This window comes from Pristiophorus japonicus, chromosome 4, assembly GCF_044704955.1.
Source record: "Pristiophorus japonicus isolate sPriJap1 chromosome 4, sPriJap1.hap1, whole genome shotgun sequence".
Taxonomy (NCBI): domain Eukaryota; kingdom Metazoa; phylum Chordata; class Chondrichthyes; family Pristiophoridae; genus Pristiophorus; species Pristiophorus japonicus.
The window spans coordinates 66,691,330-66,710,826 of NC_091980.1; the positions used below are offsets into that span (position 1 = coordinate 66,691,330).

General features: G+C 43.1%; 1 protein-coding gene across 5 annotated transcripts in view; it reads right to left on the minus strand.

The window, feature by feature from the left end:
- The window catches only part of LOC139262934 (kelch-like protein 3), a 164,235-nt gene extending 147,409 nt beyond the window's left edge, over positions 1–16,826 (minus strand). For 2 of the 5 annotated variants that reach the window (XM_070878256.1, XM_070878253.1), the window contains exon 1: positions 16,480–16,819. In XM_070878256.1, the coding sequence (XP_070734357.1) occupies positions 16,480–16,541 (62 nt within the window). In that variant the 5' untranslated portion in view covers positions 16,542–16,819. Of the gene's footprint in view, positions 1–16,115; positions 16,376–16,479 lie in introns of those variants that run through there. The other 3 variants (XM_070878257.1, XM_070878254.1, XM_070878255.1) reach the window with 3 other exon arrangements.
- Positions 16,827–19,497: the final 2,671 nt, after the last annotated feature.

Consider the following 19,497-nt stretch of genomic DNA (forward strand, 5'->3'; position numbering starts at 1 on the left):
TCCGCTCATTTACTGCCACATTACCTCCCATTTTCTGTTTTGTAAGCCATTACCGCCCATTATTTGCTTTAAGTGGAAACTAGCGCCCACTTACCGCCAGGGGTAATTTCGGCAGCCTATTACTGCCGACGGTAAACGGAACCACCCGCCCATCAGTTTTAGGTGATTGTTCATGCACTTCAACGTGCACCACCCAAAAACCACTCGGCACTAAATTCGGCAATTCGTTCAAATTCCACTCAAATTACTGCCGGTATAATGAACCGCCCTGGAAAGGCTGCACTTACCTGACCTTAACCCAGCGGTATGGATGCCATGTTTTAAAATGGATGTACTTGAAGAAAAGGCTGCTTCAAGTTGGAGGGACTATTAAAATCATTCGAGAGTGGATTTTAAGGGTGTTTGAAATCAATGCTCTAATCTGAGGGTATAGTCATGTATCTGGATTAACTTTTTGGCTGTTTAAGGAAAATCGAATAATTTGTGACAGTTTAGAGGACTTTTAAAGAAATGGGGCCTGCAATTTCTCAGCCAATATGGTTAACTAATTACATGCTGCAGAATAGAGCTGGAAGAAGGTTTATTGAAGAGCGTTATGTGCCCAAAGAGGTGGCAGACTGCTGAGGAGACCTTACACCCAACGCATTTACAAAGGTAAGTGGTCATACTTGGATCTGTCCAATAAAGCGTGCATTAGAAGGCTGCACTTCCGAAAGGAGGTCATCAGTGAGATATGCCTGCTAATTAAGGTAGACCTGCAGCCTACCAGCACCATCAGGACAGCAGCGCCCGTTGAGGTTAAGGTGACTGCAGCACTTTCATTCTATGCATCGGGCTCCTTTCAGGCCTCAGCTGGCGACATTTGCTGCATCTCTCAGCACGCCACACATTGCTACATTCGACAGGTGACTGAAGCGCTTCACGCACGAAGGTTAAACTTTTATCAACTTCCCAATGACCAGGGAGGCATAGAGTGAGAGGGCTTTGGGTTTCTCCAGAACAGCAAACTTCCCCAAAGTCCAGGGTGCAATAGACTATACGCACATCGCCCAGCGAGCACCTTTACAGGATGCAGAGGTGTTTCGGAACCGAAAGGGATTTCACTCCCTGAACGGGCAGCTCATCGTTGACCACAAACAAATAATCATGGCAGTAAATGCCAATTTTCCAGGGAGCATTCATGATGCGCACATCTTGCGAGAGAGCACTGTCCCCGACCTCTTAAGAGTCAGCCACAAGGTCAATGCTGGATGACAAAGGATACGGCCTCGCCACCTGGCTCTCGACCCCCCCCTCCGTAAGCTTCAGACAGATGCTGAGCATCGATGCAATAACAGCCACGCAATATCATCGAAAAGCTTCAGATGTCTGGACCACTCTGGAGGCAGCCTACAATACCACCCTGAACAGTTTGCTGAGTTTATTGCCAAGCTGTGCAACATGCAACAACACACCACAATCAGAAGGGGACAGGAATTGCCACAGGGGACTGCAGGACCACCTCAGGACAGAGGGGTCGAGGCAGAGAAAGAAGCGGAAGAGGACGAGGACGAGGACGAACCATGACACTACCCACCCCTACACCGCAGGAGAAGCCCCGTGGTAGTTACGCAGCAGCAAAACTGTTACGTCAGCAGCTCATAAAGGAAGGCTTTGCTTGAACGGTGAGAGTTAAATTTAAATCTTGCCTGGCCATTGTTTGCAACCCTTTTATTGATTGTTGACCCCTCGTTTTGTAAAATTGAGTGAGACACTGCACAATAATTGTTAATTTATAAAATGTTATAAATTATGAAAAATGTTGCGTCAAATAAATAAATAAATAATAAATCTTTTTAAAGTAAATTTGCAGACAATATTGAAAAAGTTAAACATTAAACTTTAAACATTAAACTTTAAACATTAAACGCACAACACCCCAAACAGTAAACAATTTTTCATTAACACCCACAACGCCCCCCCAACAGTAAACAGTAAAAAAAATTCATTAAAAGTTAACATTTTTTGAATAGACAACCCCGCCAGCCCCCCCACCCCAACCTGCCAACAAATCTACCTGCGACCACCATTCCCACCGCCTCGCCGCGCCCCCCCCCCCACAATTGTTTTTGCCATTACCCCTGCCGGAGTTAGGACCAGTGCATTGTGCAGCAGGGTGTCCCGAGCGCTGCTGCTGCTGCTGTAGAGGGGCGATGATGGCAGCGCCATGTGTGGGGAATCTGGAGAAGAGGAAGGTTTTGACGACCAGTCTTCGGAGTCACAGGTATTGCCATGCTCCTGACTCCCATGTGCTGTCGGCAGTGGTGGTACGACACCTTGGAATTCAATGTCGCAGACCGATTCCAGCATCTGCCGCATGGCATCAACGGAATCGGTGGTTTTCCGCATCATCGCAATCAGCGCTGCCGTGTCCTCCAATTGGCATGCTGATTGCGTTGCAATGTTTCCGGCTAGTCCACCAATTGCCTGGAGGAACTCTCGACCGATGTCGACACTCGCCCTAGACAGTGCAACCATGTCCAGATCTTCCATTTTATAATATTTATTATTATTTATAATAGTATGTTATAATGGTACAATATTGTGCATAGAATATGCTATTGTATGCAATCAAAGATATAGGCACACAAGAACTGCAGATAAGCTATCAAAACAGGCTGCTAGATGATTTTTCCACCCCTCTCTCCCCCTCCCTTCCTCATCTGCGCATGCGTGGGCTGACCCCTAACCCCTGAATCGCGGGAAAAAGAAGAAAAGACGCGAATGCGCAGTAAGGCCATTGCCAAGGATGCCGGCCTTACACAAGGAAAGCATACCGCTCCCGCCCGCCCACTACCGCTACCGCTACCGCCGAGGGGGAAAAGCCGAAACTAGCGGCTTTGGATCTTAGCAGTATTGAAAAGTAGAAGTTCATACCACCCTAATACATAGAAACATAGAAAATAGGTGCAGGAGTGGGCCATTCGGCCCTTCGAGCCTGCACCACCATTCAATATGATCATGGCTGATCATTCACCTCAGTACCCTATTTCTGCTTTCTCTCCATACCCCTTGATCCCTTTAGCCATAAGTGCCACATCGAACTCCCTTTTGAATATATCTAAAACTGGCCTCAACAACTTTCTGTGGTAGAGAATTCCACAGGTTCACAATTCTCTGAGTGAAGTAGTTTCTCCTCATCTCGGTCCTAAATGGCTTACCCCTTATCCTTAGACTGTGACCCCTGGTTCTGGACTTCCCCAACATCGGGAACATTCTTCCAGCATCTAACCTATCCAATCCCGTCAGAATTTTATATGTTTCTATGAAATCCCCTCTCATTCTTCTAAATTCCAATGAATACAAGCCTAGTCAATCCAGTCTTTCTTCAAATGTCAGTCCTGCCATCCCCGGAATCAGTCTGATGAACCTTCGCTGCACTCCCTCAATAGCAAGAATGTCCTTCTTCAGATTAGGAGACCAAAACTGTACACAATATTCAAGGTGAGGCCTCACCAAGGCCCTGTACAACTGCAGTAAGACCTCCCTGCTCCTATACTCAAATCCTCTCGCTATGAAGGCCAACATGCCATTTGCCTTCTTCACTGCCTGCTGTACCTGCATGCCAACTTTCAATGACTGATGTACCATGATACCCAGGTCTCGTTGCACCTCCCCTTTTCCTAATCTGTCACCACTCAGATAATATTCTGCCTCCTTGTTTTTGCCACCAAAGTGGATAACCTCACATTTATCTACATTATACTGCATCTGCCATGCATTTGCCCACTCACCTAACCTGTCCAAGTCACTCTGCAGCCTCTTAGCATCCTCCTCACAGCTATGGGGTACACTTTGCATTTCAAAGAAAACCCCTCATGGATTATTTTAACATAAAAGATTTGAGGAGTTTCTCCTTTTATAAACATAGATACATTAACTGTCAGAGAGGGAGAGAGAATGCAGTCTCTCAATCATTTACATGACAGGTGGATGAGCCCCACAACCCTCCAAAATATCTGCGCTCCTCTAATTCAGGCCTGATCAGTAGCCCCAATTTCAACTGCTCCACCATTGGTGGCCAAGCCTTCAGGTACCAAAGCCCTAAGCTCTGGAATTCCCTCCCTAAACCTCTCCACTTCTCTTTCCTCCTTTAAGATGCTCCTTAAAACCTACCCCTGACCAAACTTTTGGTCACCTGCCCCAATATCTCCATATATGGTTCAGTGTCAAATTTTGTGTTCGGACACTCCTGTGAACCGCCTTGGGACACTTTTTTACATTAAAGGTGCTATCCAAATCCAAGTTGTTGTTGTATTACTTACTCTAATATTTGTACCCGTTTGGTTTACTTCTTTAATTAAAAAAAGTCTCATCATCATCATCATAGGCAGTCCCTCAGAATCGAGGAAGACATGCTTCCACTCTTAACATGAGTCCTTAGGTGGCTGTACAGTCCAATACAAGAACCGCAGTCTCTGTCACAGGCGGGACAGATAGTCGTTGAGGGAAGGGGTGGGTGGAACTAGTTTGCCGCACACTCTTTCCACTGCAAGCGCTTGATTTCTGCATGCTCTCGGCGACGAGACTCGAGGTGCTCAGCGCTCTCCCGGATGCACTTCCTCCATTTAGGGCGGTCTTTGGCCAGGGACTCCCAGGTGTCAGTGGGGATGTTGCACTTTATCAGGGAGGCTTTGAAGGTGTCTTTGTAACGTTTCCGCTGCCCACCTTTGGCTCGTTTGCCGTGAAGGTCTACAGAGAAACTAAATGGTTGCTTCAGTCATGTGCTAGCAAACAGTGGGGCTACCATTAAGAAATAGTTTTTCACCAACAATCTTATCATGCAGAGATAAACCAGTTAAAATAAACACATTTTCACCAGACATGTTTGACTCAGTGGATCTAGAGCAGGGGAACTCCCTAACATTTGATCAAGGGGCCACGATTCCAAGCAAGGCCACTGGCTGTCACCAGGATTTTGGTGAAGTACAATGATGGGTGCAGTCCAAAGTTAAATGTTTTGAAGCATCTCTTTCAAATAGATCAAATAGCAAACAGTTCCCTGTCCTCCCAAGTGAGGCATCTACTTTATTAGTTGGTTTTAGCTTGTTTAGACTAAAAACTCAATAATAAGGAAAGAAGGTCAAGAAGCTTATTCTGTAAATGAAAGAGAAGTGGACAACATTCAATATTCATGATTACAGGAATACAAGTGAAGGCAGTGGCAAGTAAAAAAGGATTGAAGAATCGGGAACAAGATGAAACTGATTGAACAATTGAATAATTGAATAAAAGATGACGATTAAAGGAAAATTAAGCTTCAAAAACAAAACCTACTTTTATAAGAGCAAGTTAAAAGTCAGAAAAGGTGACATTTTCAAATTTAAAAAAAAAAGAGTAAGGTACGAAAAATAGCAACCAATGTATTGAAAAAAAACCTGTTGAGTAAAATAGGAGGAATTGAAGAAGGCAGAAAATACAAACCATTCCCACATTCTGTCCCCACGCCATCCCTCCAGCCAGATGGAAGTACCACAGCTGTACGCTATGTTTTGCTAAGGATGCATTTACACTACATTATTGTCAGACCAAATGTTCCAGATTTACACTACACAACCTCACTGTTGGTACAAAGTGAAATTGCCTTGTACAAACACTATTATAGAGGACGTGCACCATGAAATTATTATTTTTTCTGGACCAGAACTTAATTTCAGCTTCCTCTATTTGAGCATCAATCAAATGTTAAAAACTAGCCATCTTAATATCGCTACTAGCCACGCCTGGAAGGACTTCAAGTTTGTAAAGTATCCCTACATATTGAGACGGTACTCTCTGCTCAGTCTGATCCAGCCCTACACTCTGATTTGATGCTAATTTTGCCATCCCAAAAATCGGTGGGGGGGGGGGGCGGGGGGGGTTATTTTGTGTCACCTTTAGTGTCTGCGCTTAAATCCATGCTTAATGGAACGAAGACAATTAAAATCAGCCAATTTGTAGCACCTCATCTGCTGACCTTGTTGGTATCACCTACTGCAGAATAGCACAGAGCAGAGATTAAACCTGGGACCAAATTGAATTTGTGACCTTCTGGCCTGTATTGCTTAGTTCTACACCAGGTGGTGTGTTTATTGTATATTTGAGAGAGTTAAAATTATGCTACCAATACAACAGTTTTGGTTTAATCCCAATTCATTTCCTTTTTAAAAAAATCAAAATTATCCAGTACAGGTAGCACAAAATTAAGCACAGGAAGCTTGGTTTGCACAATTTCAAATCAAATTAACAGATATTTGAATTAAATAACTTCAAATGAAGATTAGACTGCAGCTTTCATCACTTACTGGTCTTAAAGCCACACTACAACAAAGCTTAACCGTGTTTTTTTAGAATGGGAAACAACCAATGTTGAACTGATGAAAGCTGGAAACAATCAAGGGAGAAATCTGAAGGGGAGCAGGATGCTATGGGGTCGTATCACAACACCAATTACAACGTAAAATAGTGCAATACAGGCATAAAAGAGGACCAAAGAAGCCAAACTTCCTGCCACCATCCCCCCAACACCCCCTCCCTCCATTGTATTAAGGTGCAAGTATACAAAATCTAAAGAGCATGTTGCACTGACAATAAACAGTGAAAACAATTAGAAACAGTTTATGCTTTTATAAAAGTACATTGAACAGGCACACTTGTATCTATCTCTGCAGGAATTAAAGGTGGAGCGGAGTGCGTGGAACTCCATATTTGGAGCAATTACACATTTAGAACATAACATAATAAACAGGAGCAGGAGTAGGCCACCTGGCCCTCAAGCCTGCTCAGTCATTTAATAAGATCATGGCTGATCTGAACATGGACTCAACTCCACTTCCCTGCCCACTCCCCACAACCCTTTATTCCCTTGTCGCTCAAAAATCTGTCCATCTCCGCCTTAAATATATTCAATGACCCAGCCTCCACAGCTCTCTAGGGCAGAGAATTTCATAGATTTACAACTCATAGAAATGCCCCCTCATCTGAGTTTCAAATGGGTGGCCCCTTATTCTGAGACTATGTCCCCTAGTTTTAGTTTCCTCTATGAGTGGAAATATCCTCTCTGCATCCACCTTGTCGAGCCCCCTCATAATCTTATACGTTTCGGCAAGATCACCTCTCATTCTTCTGAACCCCAATAAGTATAGGCCCAAATTACTCAACCTATCTTCATAAGTTAACCCCCTCATCTCCGGAATCAACCTAGTGAACCTTCTCTGAACAGCCTCCAATGCAAGTATATCCTTCCTTAAATACTGAGACCAAAACTGGCCTCATCAATACCCTGTACAGTTGCAGCAGGACTTCTCTGCTTTTATGCTCTATCCCCCTTGCAATAAAGGCCAACATTCCATTTGCCTTCCTGATTACTTGCTGTACCTGCATACTAACTTTATGTGTTTCATGCACAAGGACCCTCAGGTCCCTCTGTACTGCAGCACTTTGCAATTTTTCTCCATTTAAATTATAATTTTATTTTCTATTTTTTCTGCCAATGTGGATAACCTCACATTTTCCCACATTATACTCCATCTGCCAATGTTTTGCCCACTCACTTAGCCTGTCTATATCCCTTTGCAGATTTGTTGTGTCCTCCTCACAATTTGCTTTCCCACCCATCTTTGTATCATCAGCAAACTTGGCTACATTACACTCGGTCCCTTCATCCAAGTCAATAAAATAGATTGTAAATAGTTGAGGACCCAGCACCGATCCCTGCGGCACCCCACTAGTCACTGTTTGCCAACCGGAAAATGAACCATTTATCCCGACTCCCTGTTTTCTGTTAGTTAGCCAATCCTCTATCCATATTATCCCCAACCCTGTGAACTTTTATCTTGTGCAGTAACCTTTTATGTGGCACCTTATCAAATGCCTTCTGGAAATACAAATACACCACATCCACTGGTTCCCCCTTATCCACCCTGCTCATTACATCCTCAAAGAACTCCAGAAAATTTGTCAAACAGGATTTCCCTTTCATAAAACCATACTTGCTTGATTGAAGTATGCTTTTCCAAATGTCCTGCATTTTCCCAACGACCGATGTTAGGCTAACTGGTCAAAAGTTTCCTGCGTTTTGTCTGCCTCCTTTTTTAGCAGGAGTTAGCTGTACAGTATTCTGTTCATGTTCAAAGTATTTACCTGCCGGTGTTTATGTTTCACACAAGCCTCCTCCCACCCTTCTTCATCTAACCCCATCAATATGTCCTTCTAATCCTTTCTCCTTCATGTATTTAACTAGCTTCCCCTTAAATGTATCCATGCTATTCGCCTCAATTACTCCTTGTGGTAGTGAGTTCCATATTCTCACCACTCTTTGGGTAAAGAAGTTTCTCCTGAATTCCCTGTTGGATTGATTAGTGACTCTTATATTTTTGGCCCCTTATTCTGGTCTCCCCCACACACCTGTAATTACATGGATGAATTCCAAAATATGGCTAGGTGACAGGGAAACACTGAATTAAGAAGAAAATAGAAACCTTACTGAATCTTCCATCCTAATTCTGAAGACATTGAACACTCACTATACCTTATAAAAATATTTAATAAATGCACAAAGTGTGTCTCCCAATCACCATGTCACAATGCAGGTGAAAATATGAGATAATTCCTGTAAAAGTTACCATCTAGTAGGTGAAGAGAAATGGAAAAATTCAGAATCATCTACTGGGACTGGAAATAAGGGGAGAATGCTGCAATTTGGGATTCCATAGCTTTAAAAAATAGCTTGCTAGTATATATCAGGATTTATAACAAAAATAACACTGCAACACTGTTAGTAAAGGTTGAACCTCCCTTGTCCAGTACGCCGTTATCCTGAACCATCCCTCGTCCAGAACCATTCCCGGCCACCAGGTGGCACATGCGCAGAACTCCGACATGAACAAATTGAAGTCCTTCCTCGCTGCCGAATCCCACAATCGCTGGCCTGACCCCGCGACCTTTCCCCCACCGCCCCACCATGATCTCTCTGCCGCACTCCCAGCCCCAGTATCCCCTTGCTCAGTACCTGTACCATCCAATTTAATGTGACCACCCCTCGTCCGGAAAAATCCCTTATCCAAAACTGACCAGGTCCCGAGGGTTCCGGATAAAGGAGGTTCAACCTGTAGTATTTCAGACTTGCCAAATTAGTCCCAAGTTTTCCAAAGGGGAACTAAACACATGTAGCAAATCCAGTGCCTGCACGATATTTCTCTTTTCCCCCCCTCCCTATTTTCTTTCTTCTGAAGTGTTATCATCATCATCATCAGCAGTCCCTCGGAATCGAGGAAGACTTGCTTCCACTCTAAAAAGGTGAGTTCTTAGGTGGCTGTACAGTTCAATGCGGGAATTACAGTCTCTGTCGCAGGTGGGGCAGACAGTGGTTGAAGGAAAGGGTGGGTGGGGAGCCTGGTTTGCCACATGCTCCTTCCGCCGTCTGCGCTTGATTTCCCCATTCTCTCGGCGACAAGACTCGAGGTGCTCAGCGCCCTCCCGGATGCTCTTCCTCCACTTTGGGCGGTCTTGGGCCAAGGATTCCCAGGTACCGGTGGGGATGTTGCATTTTATCAAGGAGGCTTTGAGAGTGTCCTTGAAACGTTTCCTCTACCCACCTGGGGCTCGCTTGCCGTGTCAGAGCTCCGAGTAGAGCGCATGTTTAGGGAGTCTCATGTTGGGCATGCGGACGATGTGGCCCACCCAACGGAGCTGGTCGAGCGTGGTCAGCGCTTCAATGTTGGGGATGTTGGCCTGAGCAAGAACACTGACGTTGGTGCATCTATCCTCCCAGTGGATTTGCAGGATCTTGCGGAGGCAGCACTGGTGGTACTGCTCCAGCGCTTGGAGATGTCTGCTGTATATAGTCCACGTCTCTGAGCCAAATAAGAAGATGGGTATCACTGCTGCCCTGTAGACCATAAGTATGGTGCCAGATTTGAGGTCCTGGTCTTCAAACATGTTCTTCCTCAGGCGACCGAAGGCTGCGCTGGCACACTGGACTTCATCATCGATGTCGGTCTTTGCTGATAGTAGGTTCCCAAGATATGGAAAATGGTCTACGTTGTCCAAGCCACGCCATGGATTTTGATGACCGGGGTGGAGGCAATGCTGTGTGGCGGGGTCAGGTTGGTGGAGGACCTTTGTCTTACGGATATTTAGTGCAAGGCCTATGCTTTCGTAAGCCTCGGTGAAGGCGTCAGCGATGGCTTGGAGTTTGACCTCCGAGTGCGCGCAGATGCAAGCGTCATCCGCGTACTGTAGTTCGATGACAAGAGGATAGGACAACCTTGGATCTAGCCTGGAGGGGGCAACGGTTGAACAGGTTCCCATTGGTTCTATAGTTTAGTTCCACTCCAGCAGGGAGCTTGTGGAGAGTGAGATGAAGCATTGGTGCAATGACGCTGCCCTGCTTGACCCCGGTTCAGACGTTGTTTGGGGCTGTGGTGGATCCGTTGGTCAGGATCATGGCTTGCATGTCATCGTGGAGCAGGCAGAGGATGGTGACAAACTTTTGGGGGCAGCCAAAATGGAGGAGGACGCTCCATAGTCCCTCACAGTTGACAGTGTCAAAGGACTTTGTGAGATCAAAGGCGGCCATGTACATGGGTTGTTGTTGTTTCCTGCATTTCTCTTGTAGTTGTTGTGCGGTGAAGATCATGTCCATTGTACCCCTTAGTGGACGGAATTCGCATCGGGACTCTGGGGGAAGCTCTTCAGCCACAGGGAGAAGACGATTGAAGAGGATTCTTGCAATGACTTTCCCAGTGGCCGACAACAGGGAGATTCCTCTGTAGTTACCGCATTCGGACTTGTCCCCTTTTTTGAAGATGGTCACGATTACGGCATCCCTGAGATCTTCTGACATGCTCACCTCCTTCCAGATAAGAGAGATGAGGTCATGCATTCGTGCCAATAGTGCTTCTCCGCCATACTTTAGTGCCTCGGCAGAGACTCCATCTGCTCCTGTTGTCTTGTGTACACAATAAATGGCCTCGAGTGTACTTTAAAACTGGAGGTCTATTACTTGGCCTTCCTCCCACAGAATACAATCACTGCCCTCTGCTCAGGATAAGTCAGTTTTTGCCTAGAGGGAATAAGAAAGGTACAGCTCCATCCTTGGTCTTTTTGCCTTTGCTGGCTGTGGACCACGAGGAGTCCAGCCACCTTTTTAAGGTCAATTTTCAATTTGGTTTCCCTCGAGCACGGTTTACTGGTTAATTTAGTTTTGCACATAATTCAGAGTACGTATTACTTAACTCGCTACCAAAAGTGCTGTGTTTCATTTCCGATTGTTAAGGTGGTAAATTAGCATAATTTAATCCAATTTACCATTTAATGGTTTCAGTTACAGTGCTAAATTATGCAAAAATGCAGACAACGTAGTTTGCAAGGCTCAGTTGTAATTCTACAATATTTGTGCAAGTCGGTTTCACCTTCCCAAAATTGTTTTGAAACACTGGAAATGCACAGGTTTTATTTAAAGGCTTATACGTGAATTTTTTATGGCAACTGCAAATACTCTCACTTGTATACACTTCATGACAAGTGCTCAAAGGATTGGGAGTAAAGGGATACTAAGGGTATCATGAGTCGATCCGGTATTTCATTCATAAATCCTAGCATCTTTGACTCTCAGGATTCCACTTGAACTACCTGTTGCATCAAGAATAGCAAAGGTATTTTAAAATTGAGCAATAAAAATGTTGCATTGTACTGTACATTTTACCAAGCATTCAAGCTGATTTTTGCAAAGATACAATAAAGATGCTGTAATTTTGGTAACAGTTCAGCTTGACACAGAACCTTTTAAGTGTTCACAAGATGCCATCTGGAGGAGCCTTGTTCAAATAAACACAAAATAAATTGCAGCAGTAGACAGTCACACAAAAGGTGAGATTTATAGGTCAGATTTCACAGTATCTTGTAGGAAGAAACAGAAGAAAAAACACATCTTACAAACTCAAATGGATTTAGTCTCAAGTTTATTGATGGGCTTACATGTATTCTGTTCTTTTATAAAAATAGTAAACTACTGTGAAATCCATTACAAGTTTATAATTTACTCTAAATCAAACTACAGTCCTTCGCTGTAAAATATGCTATACTTGTTCCTTGTGCTCAGCAAGTGAGATCACTACTGCTCTGACATTTACTTTAGTTCCCTTTTACTTGTATCCATATTTTCTACTAATATTTGTTATTAATTATTGCAGCCCCATCTACATTGTTTTTTTTTAAGAGCTACCTACAGTGGAACAACTGAAGCACTGTCCTGATAACTTAAGCACATAAAGCTTGAACAGCTGCAGTATTACAACTGATGAGCTTCCCCCAACGGAAGTAACATCACAGATACTTTATTATAGAATCACAGAATGATACACCACAGAAGGAAACTATCTGACTCATTGTACTTGTGCCAGCTCTTTGGTAGAGCTATTCAATTAGTCCCACTCCCCTACTCTTTCCCCACAGCCCTGTAAAATATCTCTTTATGTAATTCCCTTTTGAAAGTTACTATTGAATCAGCTTCCACCACTCTTTCAAGCAGTGCATTCCAGATCACAACTCGCTGCATCATTTTTTCCTCATGTCGCCTCTGGTTCTTTCACCAATCACCTTAAATCTGTGTCCTCTGGTTACCGACCCTACTGCTACTTGAAACAGTTTCTCCTTATTTACTCTATCAAAACCATTCATGATTTTGAACACCTCTTAACCTTCTCTGCTCTAAAGAGAACAACCCCAGTTTCTCCAGTCTCGCCACATAACTGAAGTCCCTCATTCCTGGTACAATTCTAATAAATCTCTTCTTCACCCTCTCCAAGGCCTTGACATTCTTCCTAAACTGTGGTGTGCAGAACTGAACACAATACTTCAAGCTGAGGCCTAACCAGTGATTTATAAAGGTTTAGCATAACATCCCTGCTTTTGTACTCTACTTAGCTATTAATAAATTCAAGGAACCCACATGTTTTTTTAACATCATTTCCAACTTGTCCTGACACCTTCTGTTCCTGCCCCCCTTAAATAATTTTAATAACATTTAAAAGTAATATAAAATAATATAAAATGTATTATGTCTGTGTTTTCAGTTACATCCAAAGCTCTGTGTTACATAAATTGCAGAGTAACATTGCATGGTTATCCCTATCGGATGCATGATAGTGAAACAGCTTACATAATTTTGGGGCCATATCCTCATTTGCATAGTGACAAACAAAACCAAAGAATGCAGACTTGTGCAATGAGCATCAATTCTCGACTGCTGTATTTCTATTCTGTGGCACGCGTTATTCTGATATAAGGAAGGTATTCACATTGTTCCTGTCTAACTTTTGCCATTGTGACTATTTCCAATCAGTGTGCACATCATTAAAGAATATATAAAGGCTCATTTAGTAAGAAGCCAGGACCTTCCACAAGTGCTAATAAAATAAATGTAAATGAAACAAAAAATGCATCAGTGAACAAATCTTATACCAGCATATATTTCTCATCCCTTTTTTGAACCAAAAAAATAAGATAACAAAGGCCACCTTCAGGCCTCCACATATAGATGAGCAAGGTTCCAAGTTTTACACATGTATGGTGTCTGTCAAGTCAGTCGGAAAAAATTGATGCAAGAACTCCAAGTAACAGTAATGCACACTAAAGATCATGCATTGCTGATGTTCACATGGAAAACCAAGTGAAAATTCAGGCTCAACGCAAAAACATTATTCAGGTCCCCACCAAAACCATGCACAGGTGTCGACTGCAAATGTCCCATTTCAAAAAATGAAAATTAAGTCCCCAAAAGGTTTATGCAACAATTATTCTTCTGGACTTGAATCCTCTCTGATCAATTGCAGAGTGAAAAGTGGATAGAACAGTTTTTGCACAAGGCACAACAGTGAATCAATATCACACACCAGCAGCGGCACTTCACAGGCCAGTTTTAACTGCATTCTGTAGAATTTAAAGTTGCTTGATTGCTAATTTTATCATAAAAGTTTAAAAAATTCACTTTCTTGTGACACTGAAGAAGAGGGAGAAAATCACATCAAAATTAAAATGTTCTAAAGTTAGTAAAGTTAACTAATTTCTAAAACAAATATTTAAATACATATTATCTTCCAAACACTTTTTGTTCTCGGTCATAATTACATCATTGTGAAAAGTGCAAGCTTTTGAACAATGGTCGCTAATTCTCTGCAATTTCAGACAGCAGAGACAATAAGGAAAACTGTCCCGCCTCAGTAAATCTGATTTCAGACAGACAATGACAATATGTTTTCATGTGGTCAGGATGTTAAAACACTTTGACATAGCTTGTGATTGCTCAGTGGAGTGATTCCTGCAAGATGTCGAACTGAGGCTTAAAGATCAAAGAATCAACTCCTGGCCTGTGTTGACTTAGTAGATCTCAGTGAAGAAACAGTTGGGGCATTTCTTTAGAACCCCTGGACTACAGAGGGGACAGAAACAAAAAAAAAGCCTGGGTCCCCATTCCTGATCACTGTCCAATGACCCTGCTGGAAAGCGTACGAGTGTCTGTTGATACTGGTGCTGACATGATTGAGTTACAAGCCTAAGAATAATTTGCCAACATTTAATACTTCAGCTCACAAATGATGAATGGCTATTTGGGAAAGGTACCCGAACGTTTCTGACATCCTAGAAACCATAACCCAGCAGAAGTCCTTTTCACCATCAGGACAAGAAAAAATTGGAAACAACAATGGAATCTGCATTTATACCATAATCGACAGTCAATAAGACAACAGCATGCACAACACTGTGATATTGGCTGGAGAGTACAAACCATACAGGAGCAAAGTGAATAAACACTTCAGAGGAACCATGGTGTGTTAGAACTTAAATATACATCATCACCAACAACTTAAATTTATACAGCATCTTTAACGTAGCAAAACTTCCCAAGGCACTATCAACCAAAATTAAACATCATTCAATATCTCTTCCCCAAAGGCAAACTTTTTGTATAACTCTCGAGTTTCTCAGCTTCAGGTTACAGTAACAAGTGTAATGACTTAAGGTAGCTAGGCCAATTTTCACTAAACATGCATCTTTTCACCCAATAATTAAGAGGAAGAGGGCACAGAAATACAGCTGAACAAGTTAACATGTTAGCAGCAGCCAATAAACACCACCGTTACCAAGCCAAGAATATTAATAGTGTTAAGTTTTCAACTTACATTGTCCACTTTACGAGGGTAATATTGAAATACAGAACACCATTAGTACTGATGCTGCTATTTATGTGATTTGTGTAACTGCTGTGATTGTGTACACTTCAAATGATTACATTTGGTGTTTAGTACATTGATGGCTCTGATTTATAAAGCAATTATCGAACAGCTTCCTGTAATTCTCGATTGCACACAAACATTACTTTACAGAACACTTCACAGCATTGAAGAAATAACACATTTCAGGAGATGACAGATCATCAACACGCTTTGAAATACAGTTATGATCAGAAAACCTTTCAGCACAAGCATCTGAAATGGGGGGGGGGGGCAACAGAGGTGCAGTGTCAGTTCAGGATGTGCAAATGGTATATCTGCAGCATGGACAGGATGCAAACAAATAATTTATTGGAGTTAAAAGATAAAGTTGTCGATTTTTTTTAAAGGATAGGTAGATCGCACATGCGTATTAAGAGCGATGACTGCCGGTCTCTTAAAGACGGGTTGAAAAAAAAAATCAGAAAGACAACAAGCAGTCAAACTGGGCAGTGGGACAGGACTGATCAACCGGGCCGGTTACAGTAACAATTCGTGCAGAGCGCAGACCACACACCTGCGCCTCAGAAGTGGAAGTCTGTGGGAGTGAGGAGGGGCGCCTCGACAGTACAGGGGAGTTCTCCCTGGTGTTCTGGCCAATAGTTATCCCTCAATCAACATCACTATATAAAAAATACAGATCATCTGGTCATTATCACAATGCTGTTTGTGGGAGCTTGCTGTGCGCAAATTGGCTGCGGCGTTTCCCATATTACCACAGTGACTGCACTCCAAAAATTGCTCCATTGCCTGTGACGCGCTTGGAGACGTCCGGTGGCCGTGAAAGGCGCTATATAAATGCCAGTCTTCCTTTCCTTTACCTACCCTTCATCCTCCATCGTGAAGTGTATGGGGAATGAAACACATCGACCGCAGGCGCTCGCATCCCCCTCGGCCCGGAGAGCGGTCTCCGGGGTCCTGTGCACCGCTGGGGAGAGGGAGAGCGCGGCCTCAGCGCGGCGGCATGGCAGCCCGGCCCGGCCCGACCTGACCCGTCCTGTCCCGACCTCCCGGCCCGCGCCGAGCTCTCCGCTAACGCACTCACTCAGGGCCCTGTGCCTTTAGCTCCCCGCCGCAGCGCCTGATTCCACCTCCACACACCAACTACTTTGCTGTTGCCTGGCAGCCAGTGGCTGGGGTGGCGGTGGGAGAGAGAGAGACAGACAGACAGACAGGGGGAAAAACTCACCTGCTTTGGCACCGGCCGCTGCGAGATTCTGCAGCATTTCTCGCCGTGTTGCAGGGATTCATGCAGCTCGCTCGGTGCAGGAGGGAGGGTAATTGTTGTCTTCTCTCTCTTATTTTTTTGCCACCCGCAACCACCAAAGCAAAAAGTTTTAATGGCTAACTGCTGGCTGCCGCTGCTGCTGCTTTCAATCGAAGCCCACGTTGCAAGCAACAAAAAGAAAGTGGCCAATGTGAGCAGACCAAGGCTAACAAACCAATCAAAGAAGTGCAATGTTCAAGTAACAAGTAAACATTTGCTGCTGTAAGTTCAGTTGCTCTTGGATAGGAAAACGGGGACAAGGTGATATTCGTCGATATTAATCAATAAAATAGAATTGCACATCTGGGACCACCGCTGATATAATTGATCTTGATAAAGTGCAACATCCCCACCGACACCTGTGAATTCCTGGCCAAAGACCGCCCTAAGTGGAGAAAGAGCATCCGGAAGGGCGCTTAGCACCTTGAGTCTCGTCGCCAAGAGCATGCAGAAAACAAGCGCAGGCAGCGGAAGGAGCATGTGGCATACCAGACTCTCCACCCACCCTTTCCTTCAATGACTGTGTCCCACCTGTGACAGAGACTGTAATTCCTGTATTGAACTGTACAGTCACCTGAGAACTCACTTTTAGAATGGAAGCAAGTCTTCCTCAATTTCGAGGGACTGCCTATGATGATGATGAGTTAAGCTTTTATGGCAAGTCCTGCATTTACCCCTTCCCTTCAGATTGTGATATTTTGCGGTATAGAAAATGACATTTACGTTCATTTGCACTTCTCTACCTGTCCTGAAAATACACAAAATAAAATACGTTTATGCTACAAATAGCTAACAGCGTTCATCCCTCCCCCGATTGCTTCAAACTTATGGATTCAGTATAACAGGAAGTTTGAAACAGTGGTCAAAGTCCCAGTTATGTACTGACTGGGCTAAAGGGTAATTCAGAAGATTACAGTTAATGGAGTAAAATAGCGTGATTAGAATAACTATAAAGAATCACGACTAAAAATTAGCTTTGCACATTATTACCTAAGAAAAGGTATGCAATAGAGGAAAAAGAGATATGTAGATAAAAAGAGTGTAAACTGCAAGCATAGAAACAATGAACAAAAAGGCCACAAATTATCTGTAAGTGCAAGGAAGCAGTTGACAGCACAAACAGAACTCAAAGAAATGTGCAAGAGGGCCACTACCAGCATACAAAAGGGAGGTCAAGACATCGCTGATAATTGCATTGATGGGTCAATAGGTAGCACGGTGCTACTTTGTGGGCCAGGAAGGTCCCAGGCAGATTTGATCCCTAATTTATGTTTTAATTAACTATTCGAACAAGATGGCAGCAGTGGCGCAAAAATTGGCCTGTGCTGGATTAAGAATTACAAAGGTCAGAAATATAAGAATAGATGAGGGAGGTCATCCAGCCTATTTCATTTATCCTTCCATAAAGACCTCTAGTATCCCTATCACAGCATCCAACTGTTTCTTGAATGATTCCAGAGTTTTTGTCCCCACTCCCCTAACTGGAAAATTATTCCAGGTATTAATTATTCTGTTCTTCCCCATAGTCTTGTACATTTTTTCCCTTCAAATATTTATCCAATTCTCTTTGGATTGCAAATATTGAACCTGCTTCCCCACTGTTTCAGGCAATGCATTCCAGATCACAACAACTTGCTGTGTAAAAGAATGTTTCCTCGTGTCGCCTCTGGTTCTTTTGCAAATCACCTTAAATCTGTGTCTTCCGGTTACCAACCCTTCTGCCACTTGAAACAGTTTCTCCTTATTTACTCTATCAAAACCATTCATGGTTTTGAACACCGCTAATAAATCTTCCCTTAACCTTCTCTGCTCTAAAGGAGAACAACCTGTGAATTCAACCAATTTGCATTGGGTTTTTGAAGATGAGAGAAAAAATCAGTTTTTGATCATTACCCAGTCATCCCTGCGAGAAAGGGTATGTAGGCATAGGGTGAAAATAAGATCATGATTAACTGTAACAGCCAACATTGATTCATTGACTAGCCTCATACATAAAGAATAGTAGCTTAGACAAGGAGACAGCTAGTAGCCGTGGAACTATATCTTAGCATGTGTTATTGATCCAGGAGATGCAGCAGGGTAGGATTTCCACCAACCATTCTTCTCCAGGCCTCAGGTCAACGTCATTTGCATAAAATGGACAGATACCCACACCATATCATGTTCCCTGGGCATGAGACTCATGATGTTCCAAGAATTTCTCAGAGGCACTTTGCTGTTCCATGGAGGGCAGGCTATTTGCATTGAAAAACTGCAGAAATTGAAAAAAAATGCTGATTTAAAAGTCGCACTAGGAAACAGGCATTTTAAACATTTTTGTACTCCACTTCCACCAAATCTTAAACCTGACACACAAATATTCCTGAATCATGGAAATAGAACTGGTGAATCTGATGGATAAAGTTGCACAAGTGAATTTTTTAAAGGCATTTTATAAAGTGGCACATAGCAGGCTTGATAAAATTAAAATAAGTGATATTAAAGGAAATGTGGCAGCATGGGTAGAATTTTGATTAAAGTACAGAAAAGAGAGAGTAATTGTTAATGAATGTTTTTGGACTGGGAAATGTAAACATCAGTGCCCCATTGGTCTTTACAATATATAAATGATCTGGACATGGGTATGGGGGAATAATATCAAAACCTTGGGGCCGCACAGAAATGGTTAACTGTGAAATGGCTTCAGGGGGATTTGGACAAGTTAGTAGATTAATAGGACAGATAAAATGTATTGCAGAGAATGTGAGATGATACAAGAGGAATAAGGAGAGAATATAGACATTAAATGGTAAAAGAGCACAGAGACAGGTTTTAAAAAAATGAGAGGACAAGTTGATCACAAACACCACTCTCTGAGTAAAGAAGTTTCTTCTACATTCCTTATTGGATTTATTAGTGACTATCTTATATTTATAGCACCTAGTTTTGGACTCCCCACAA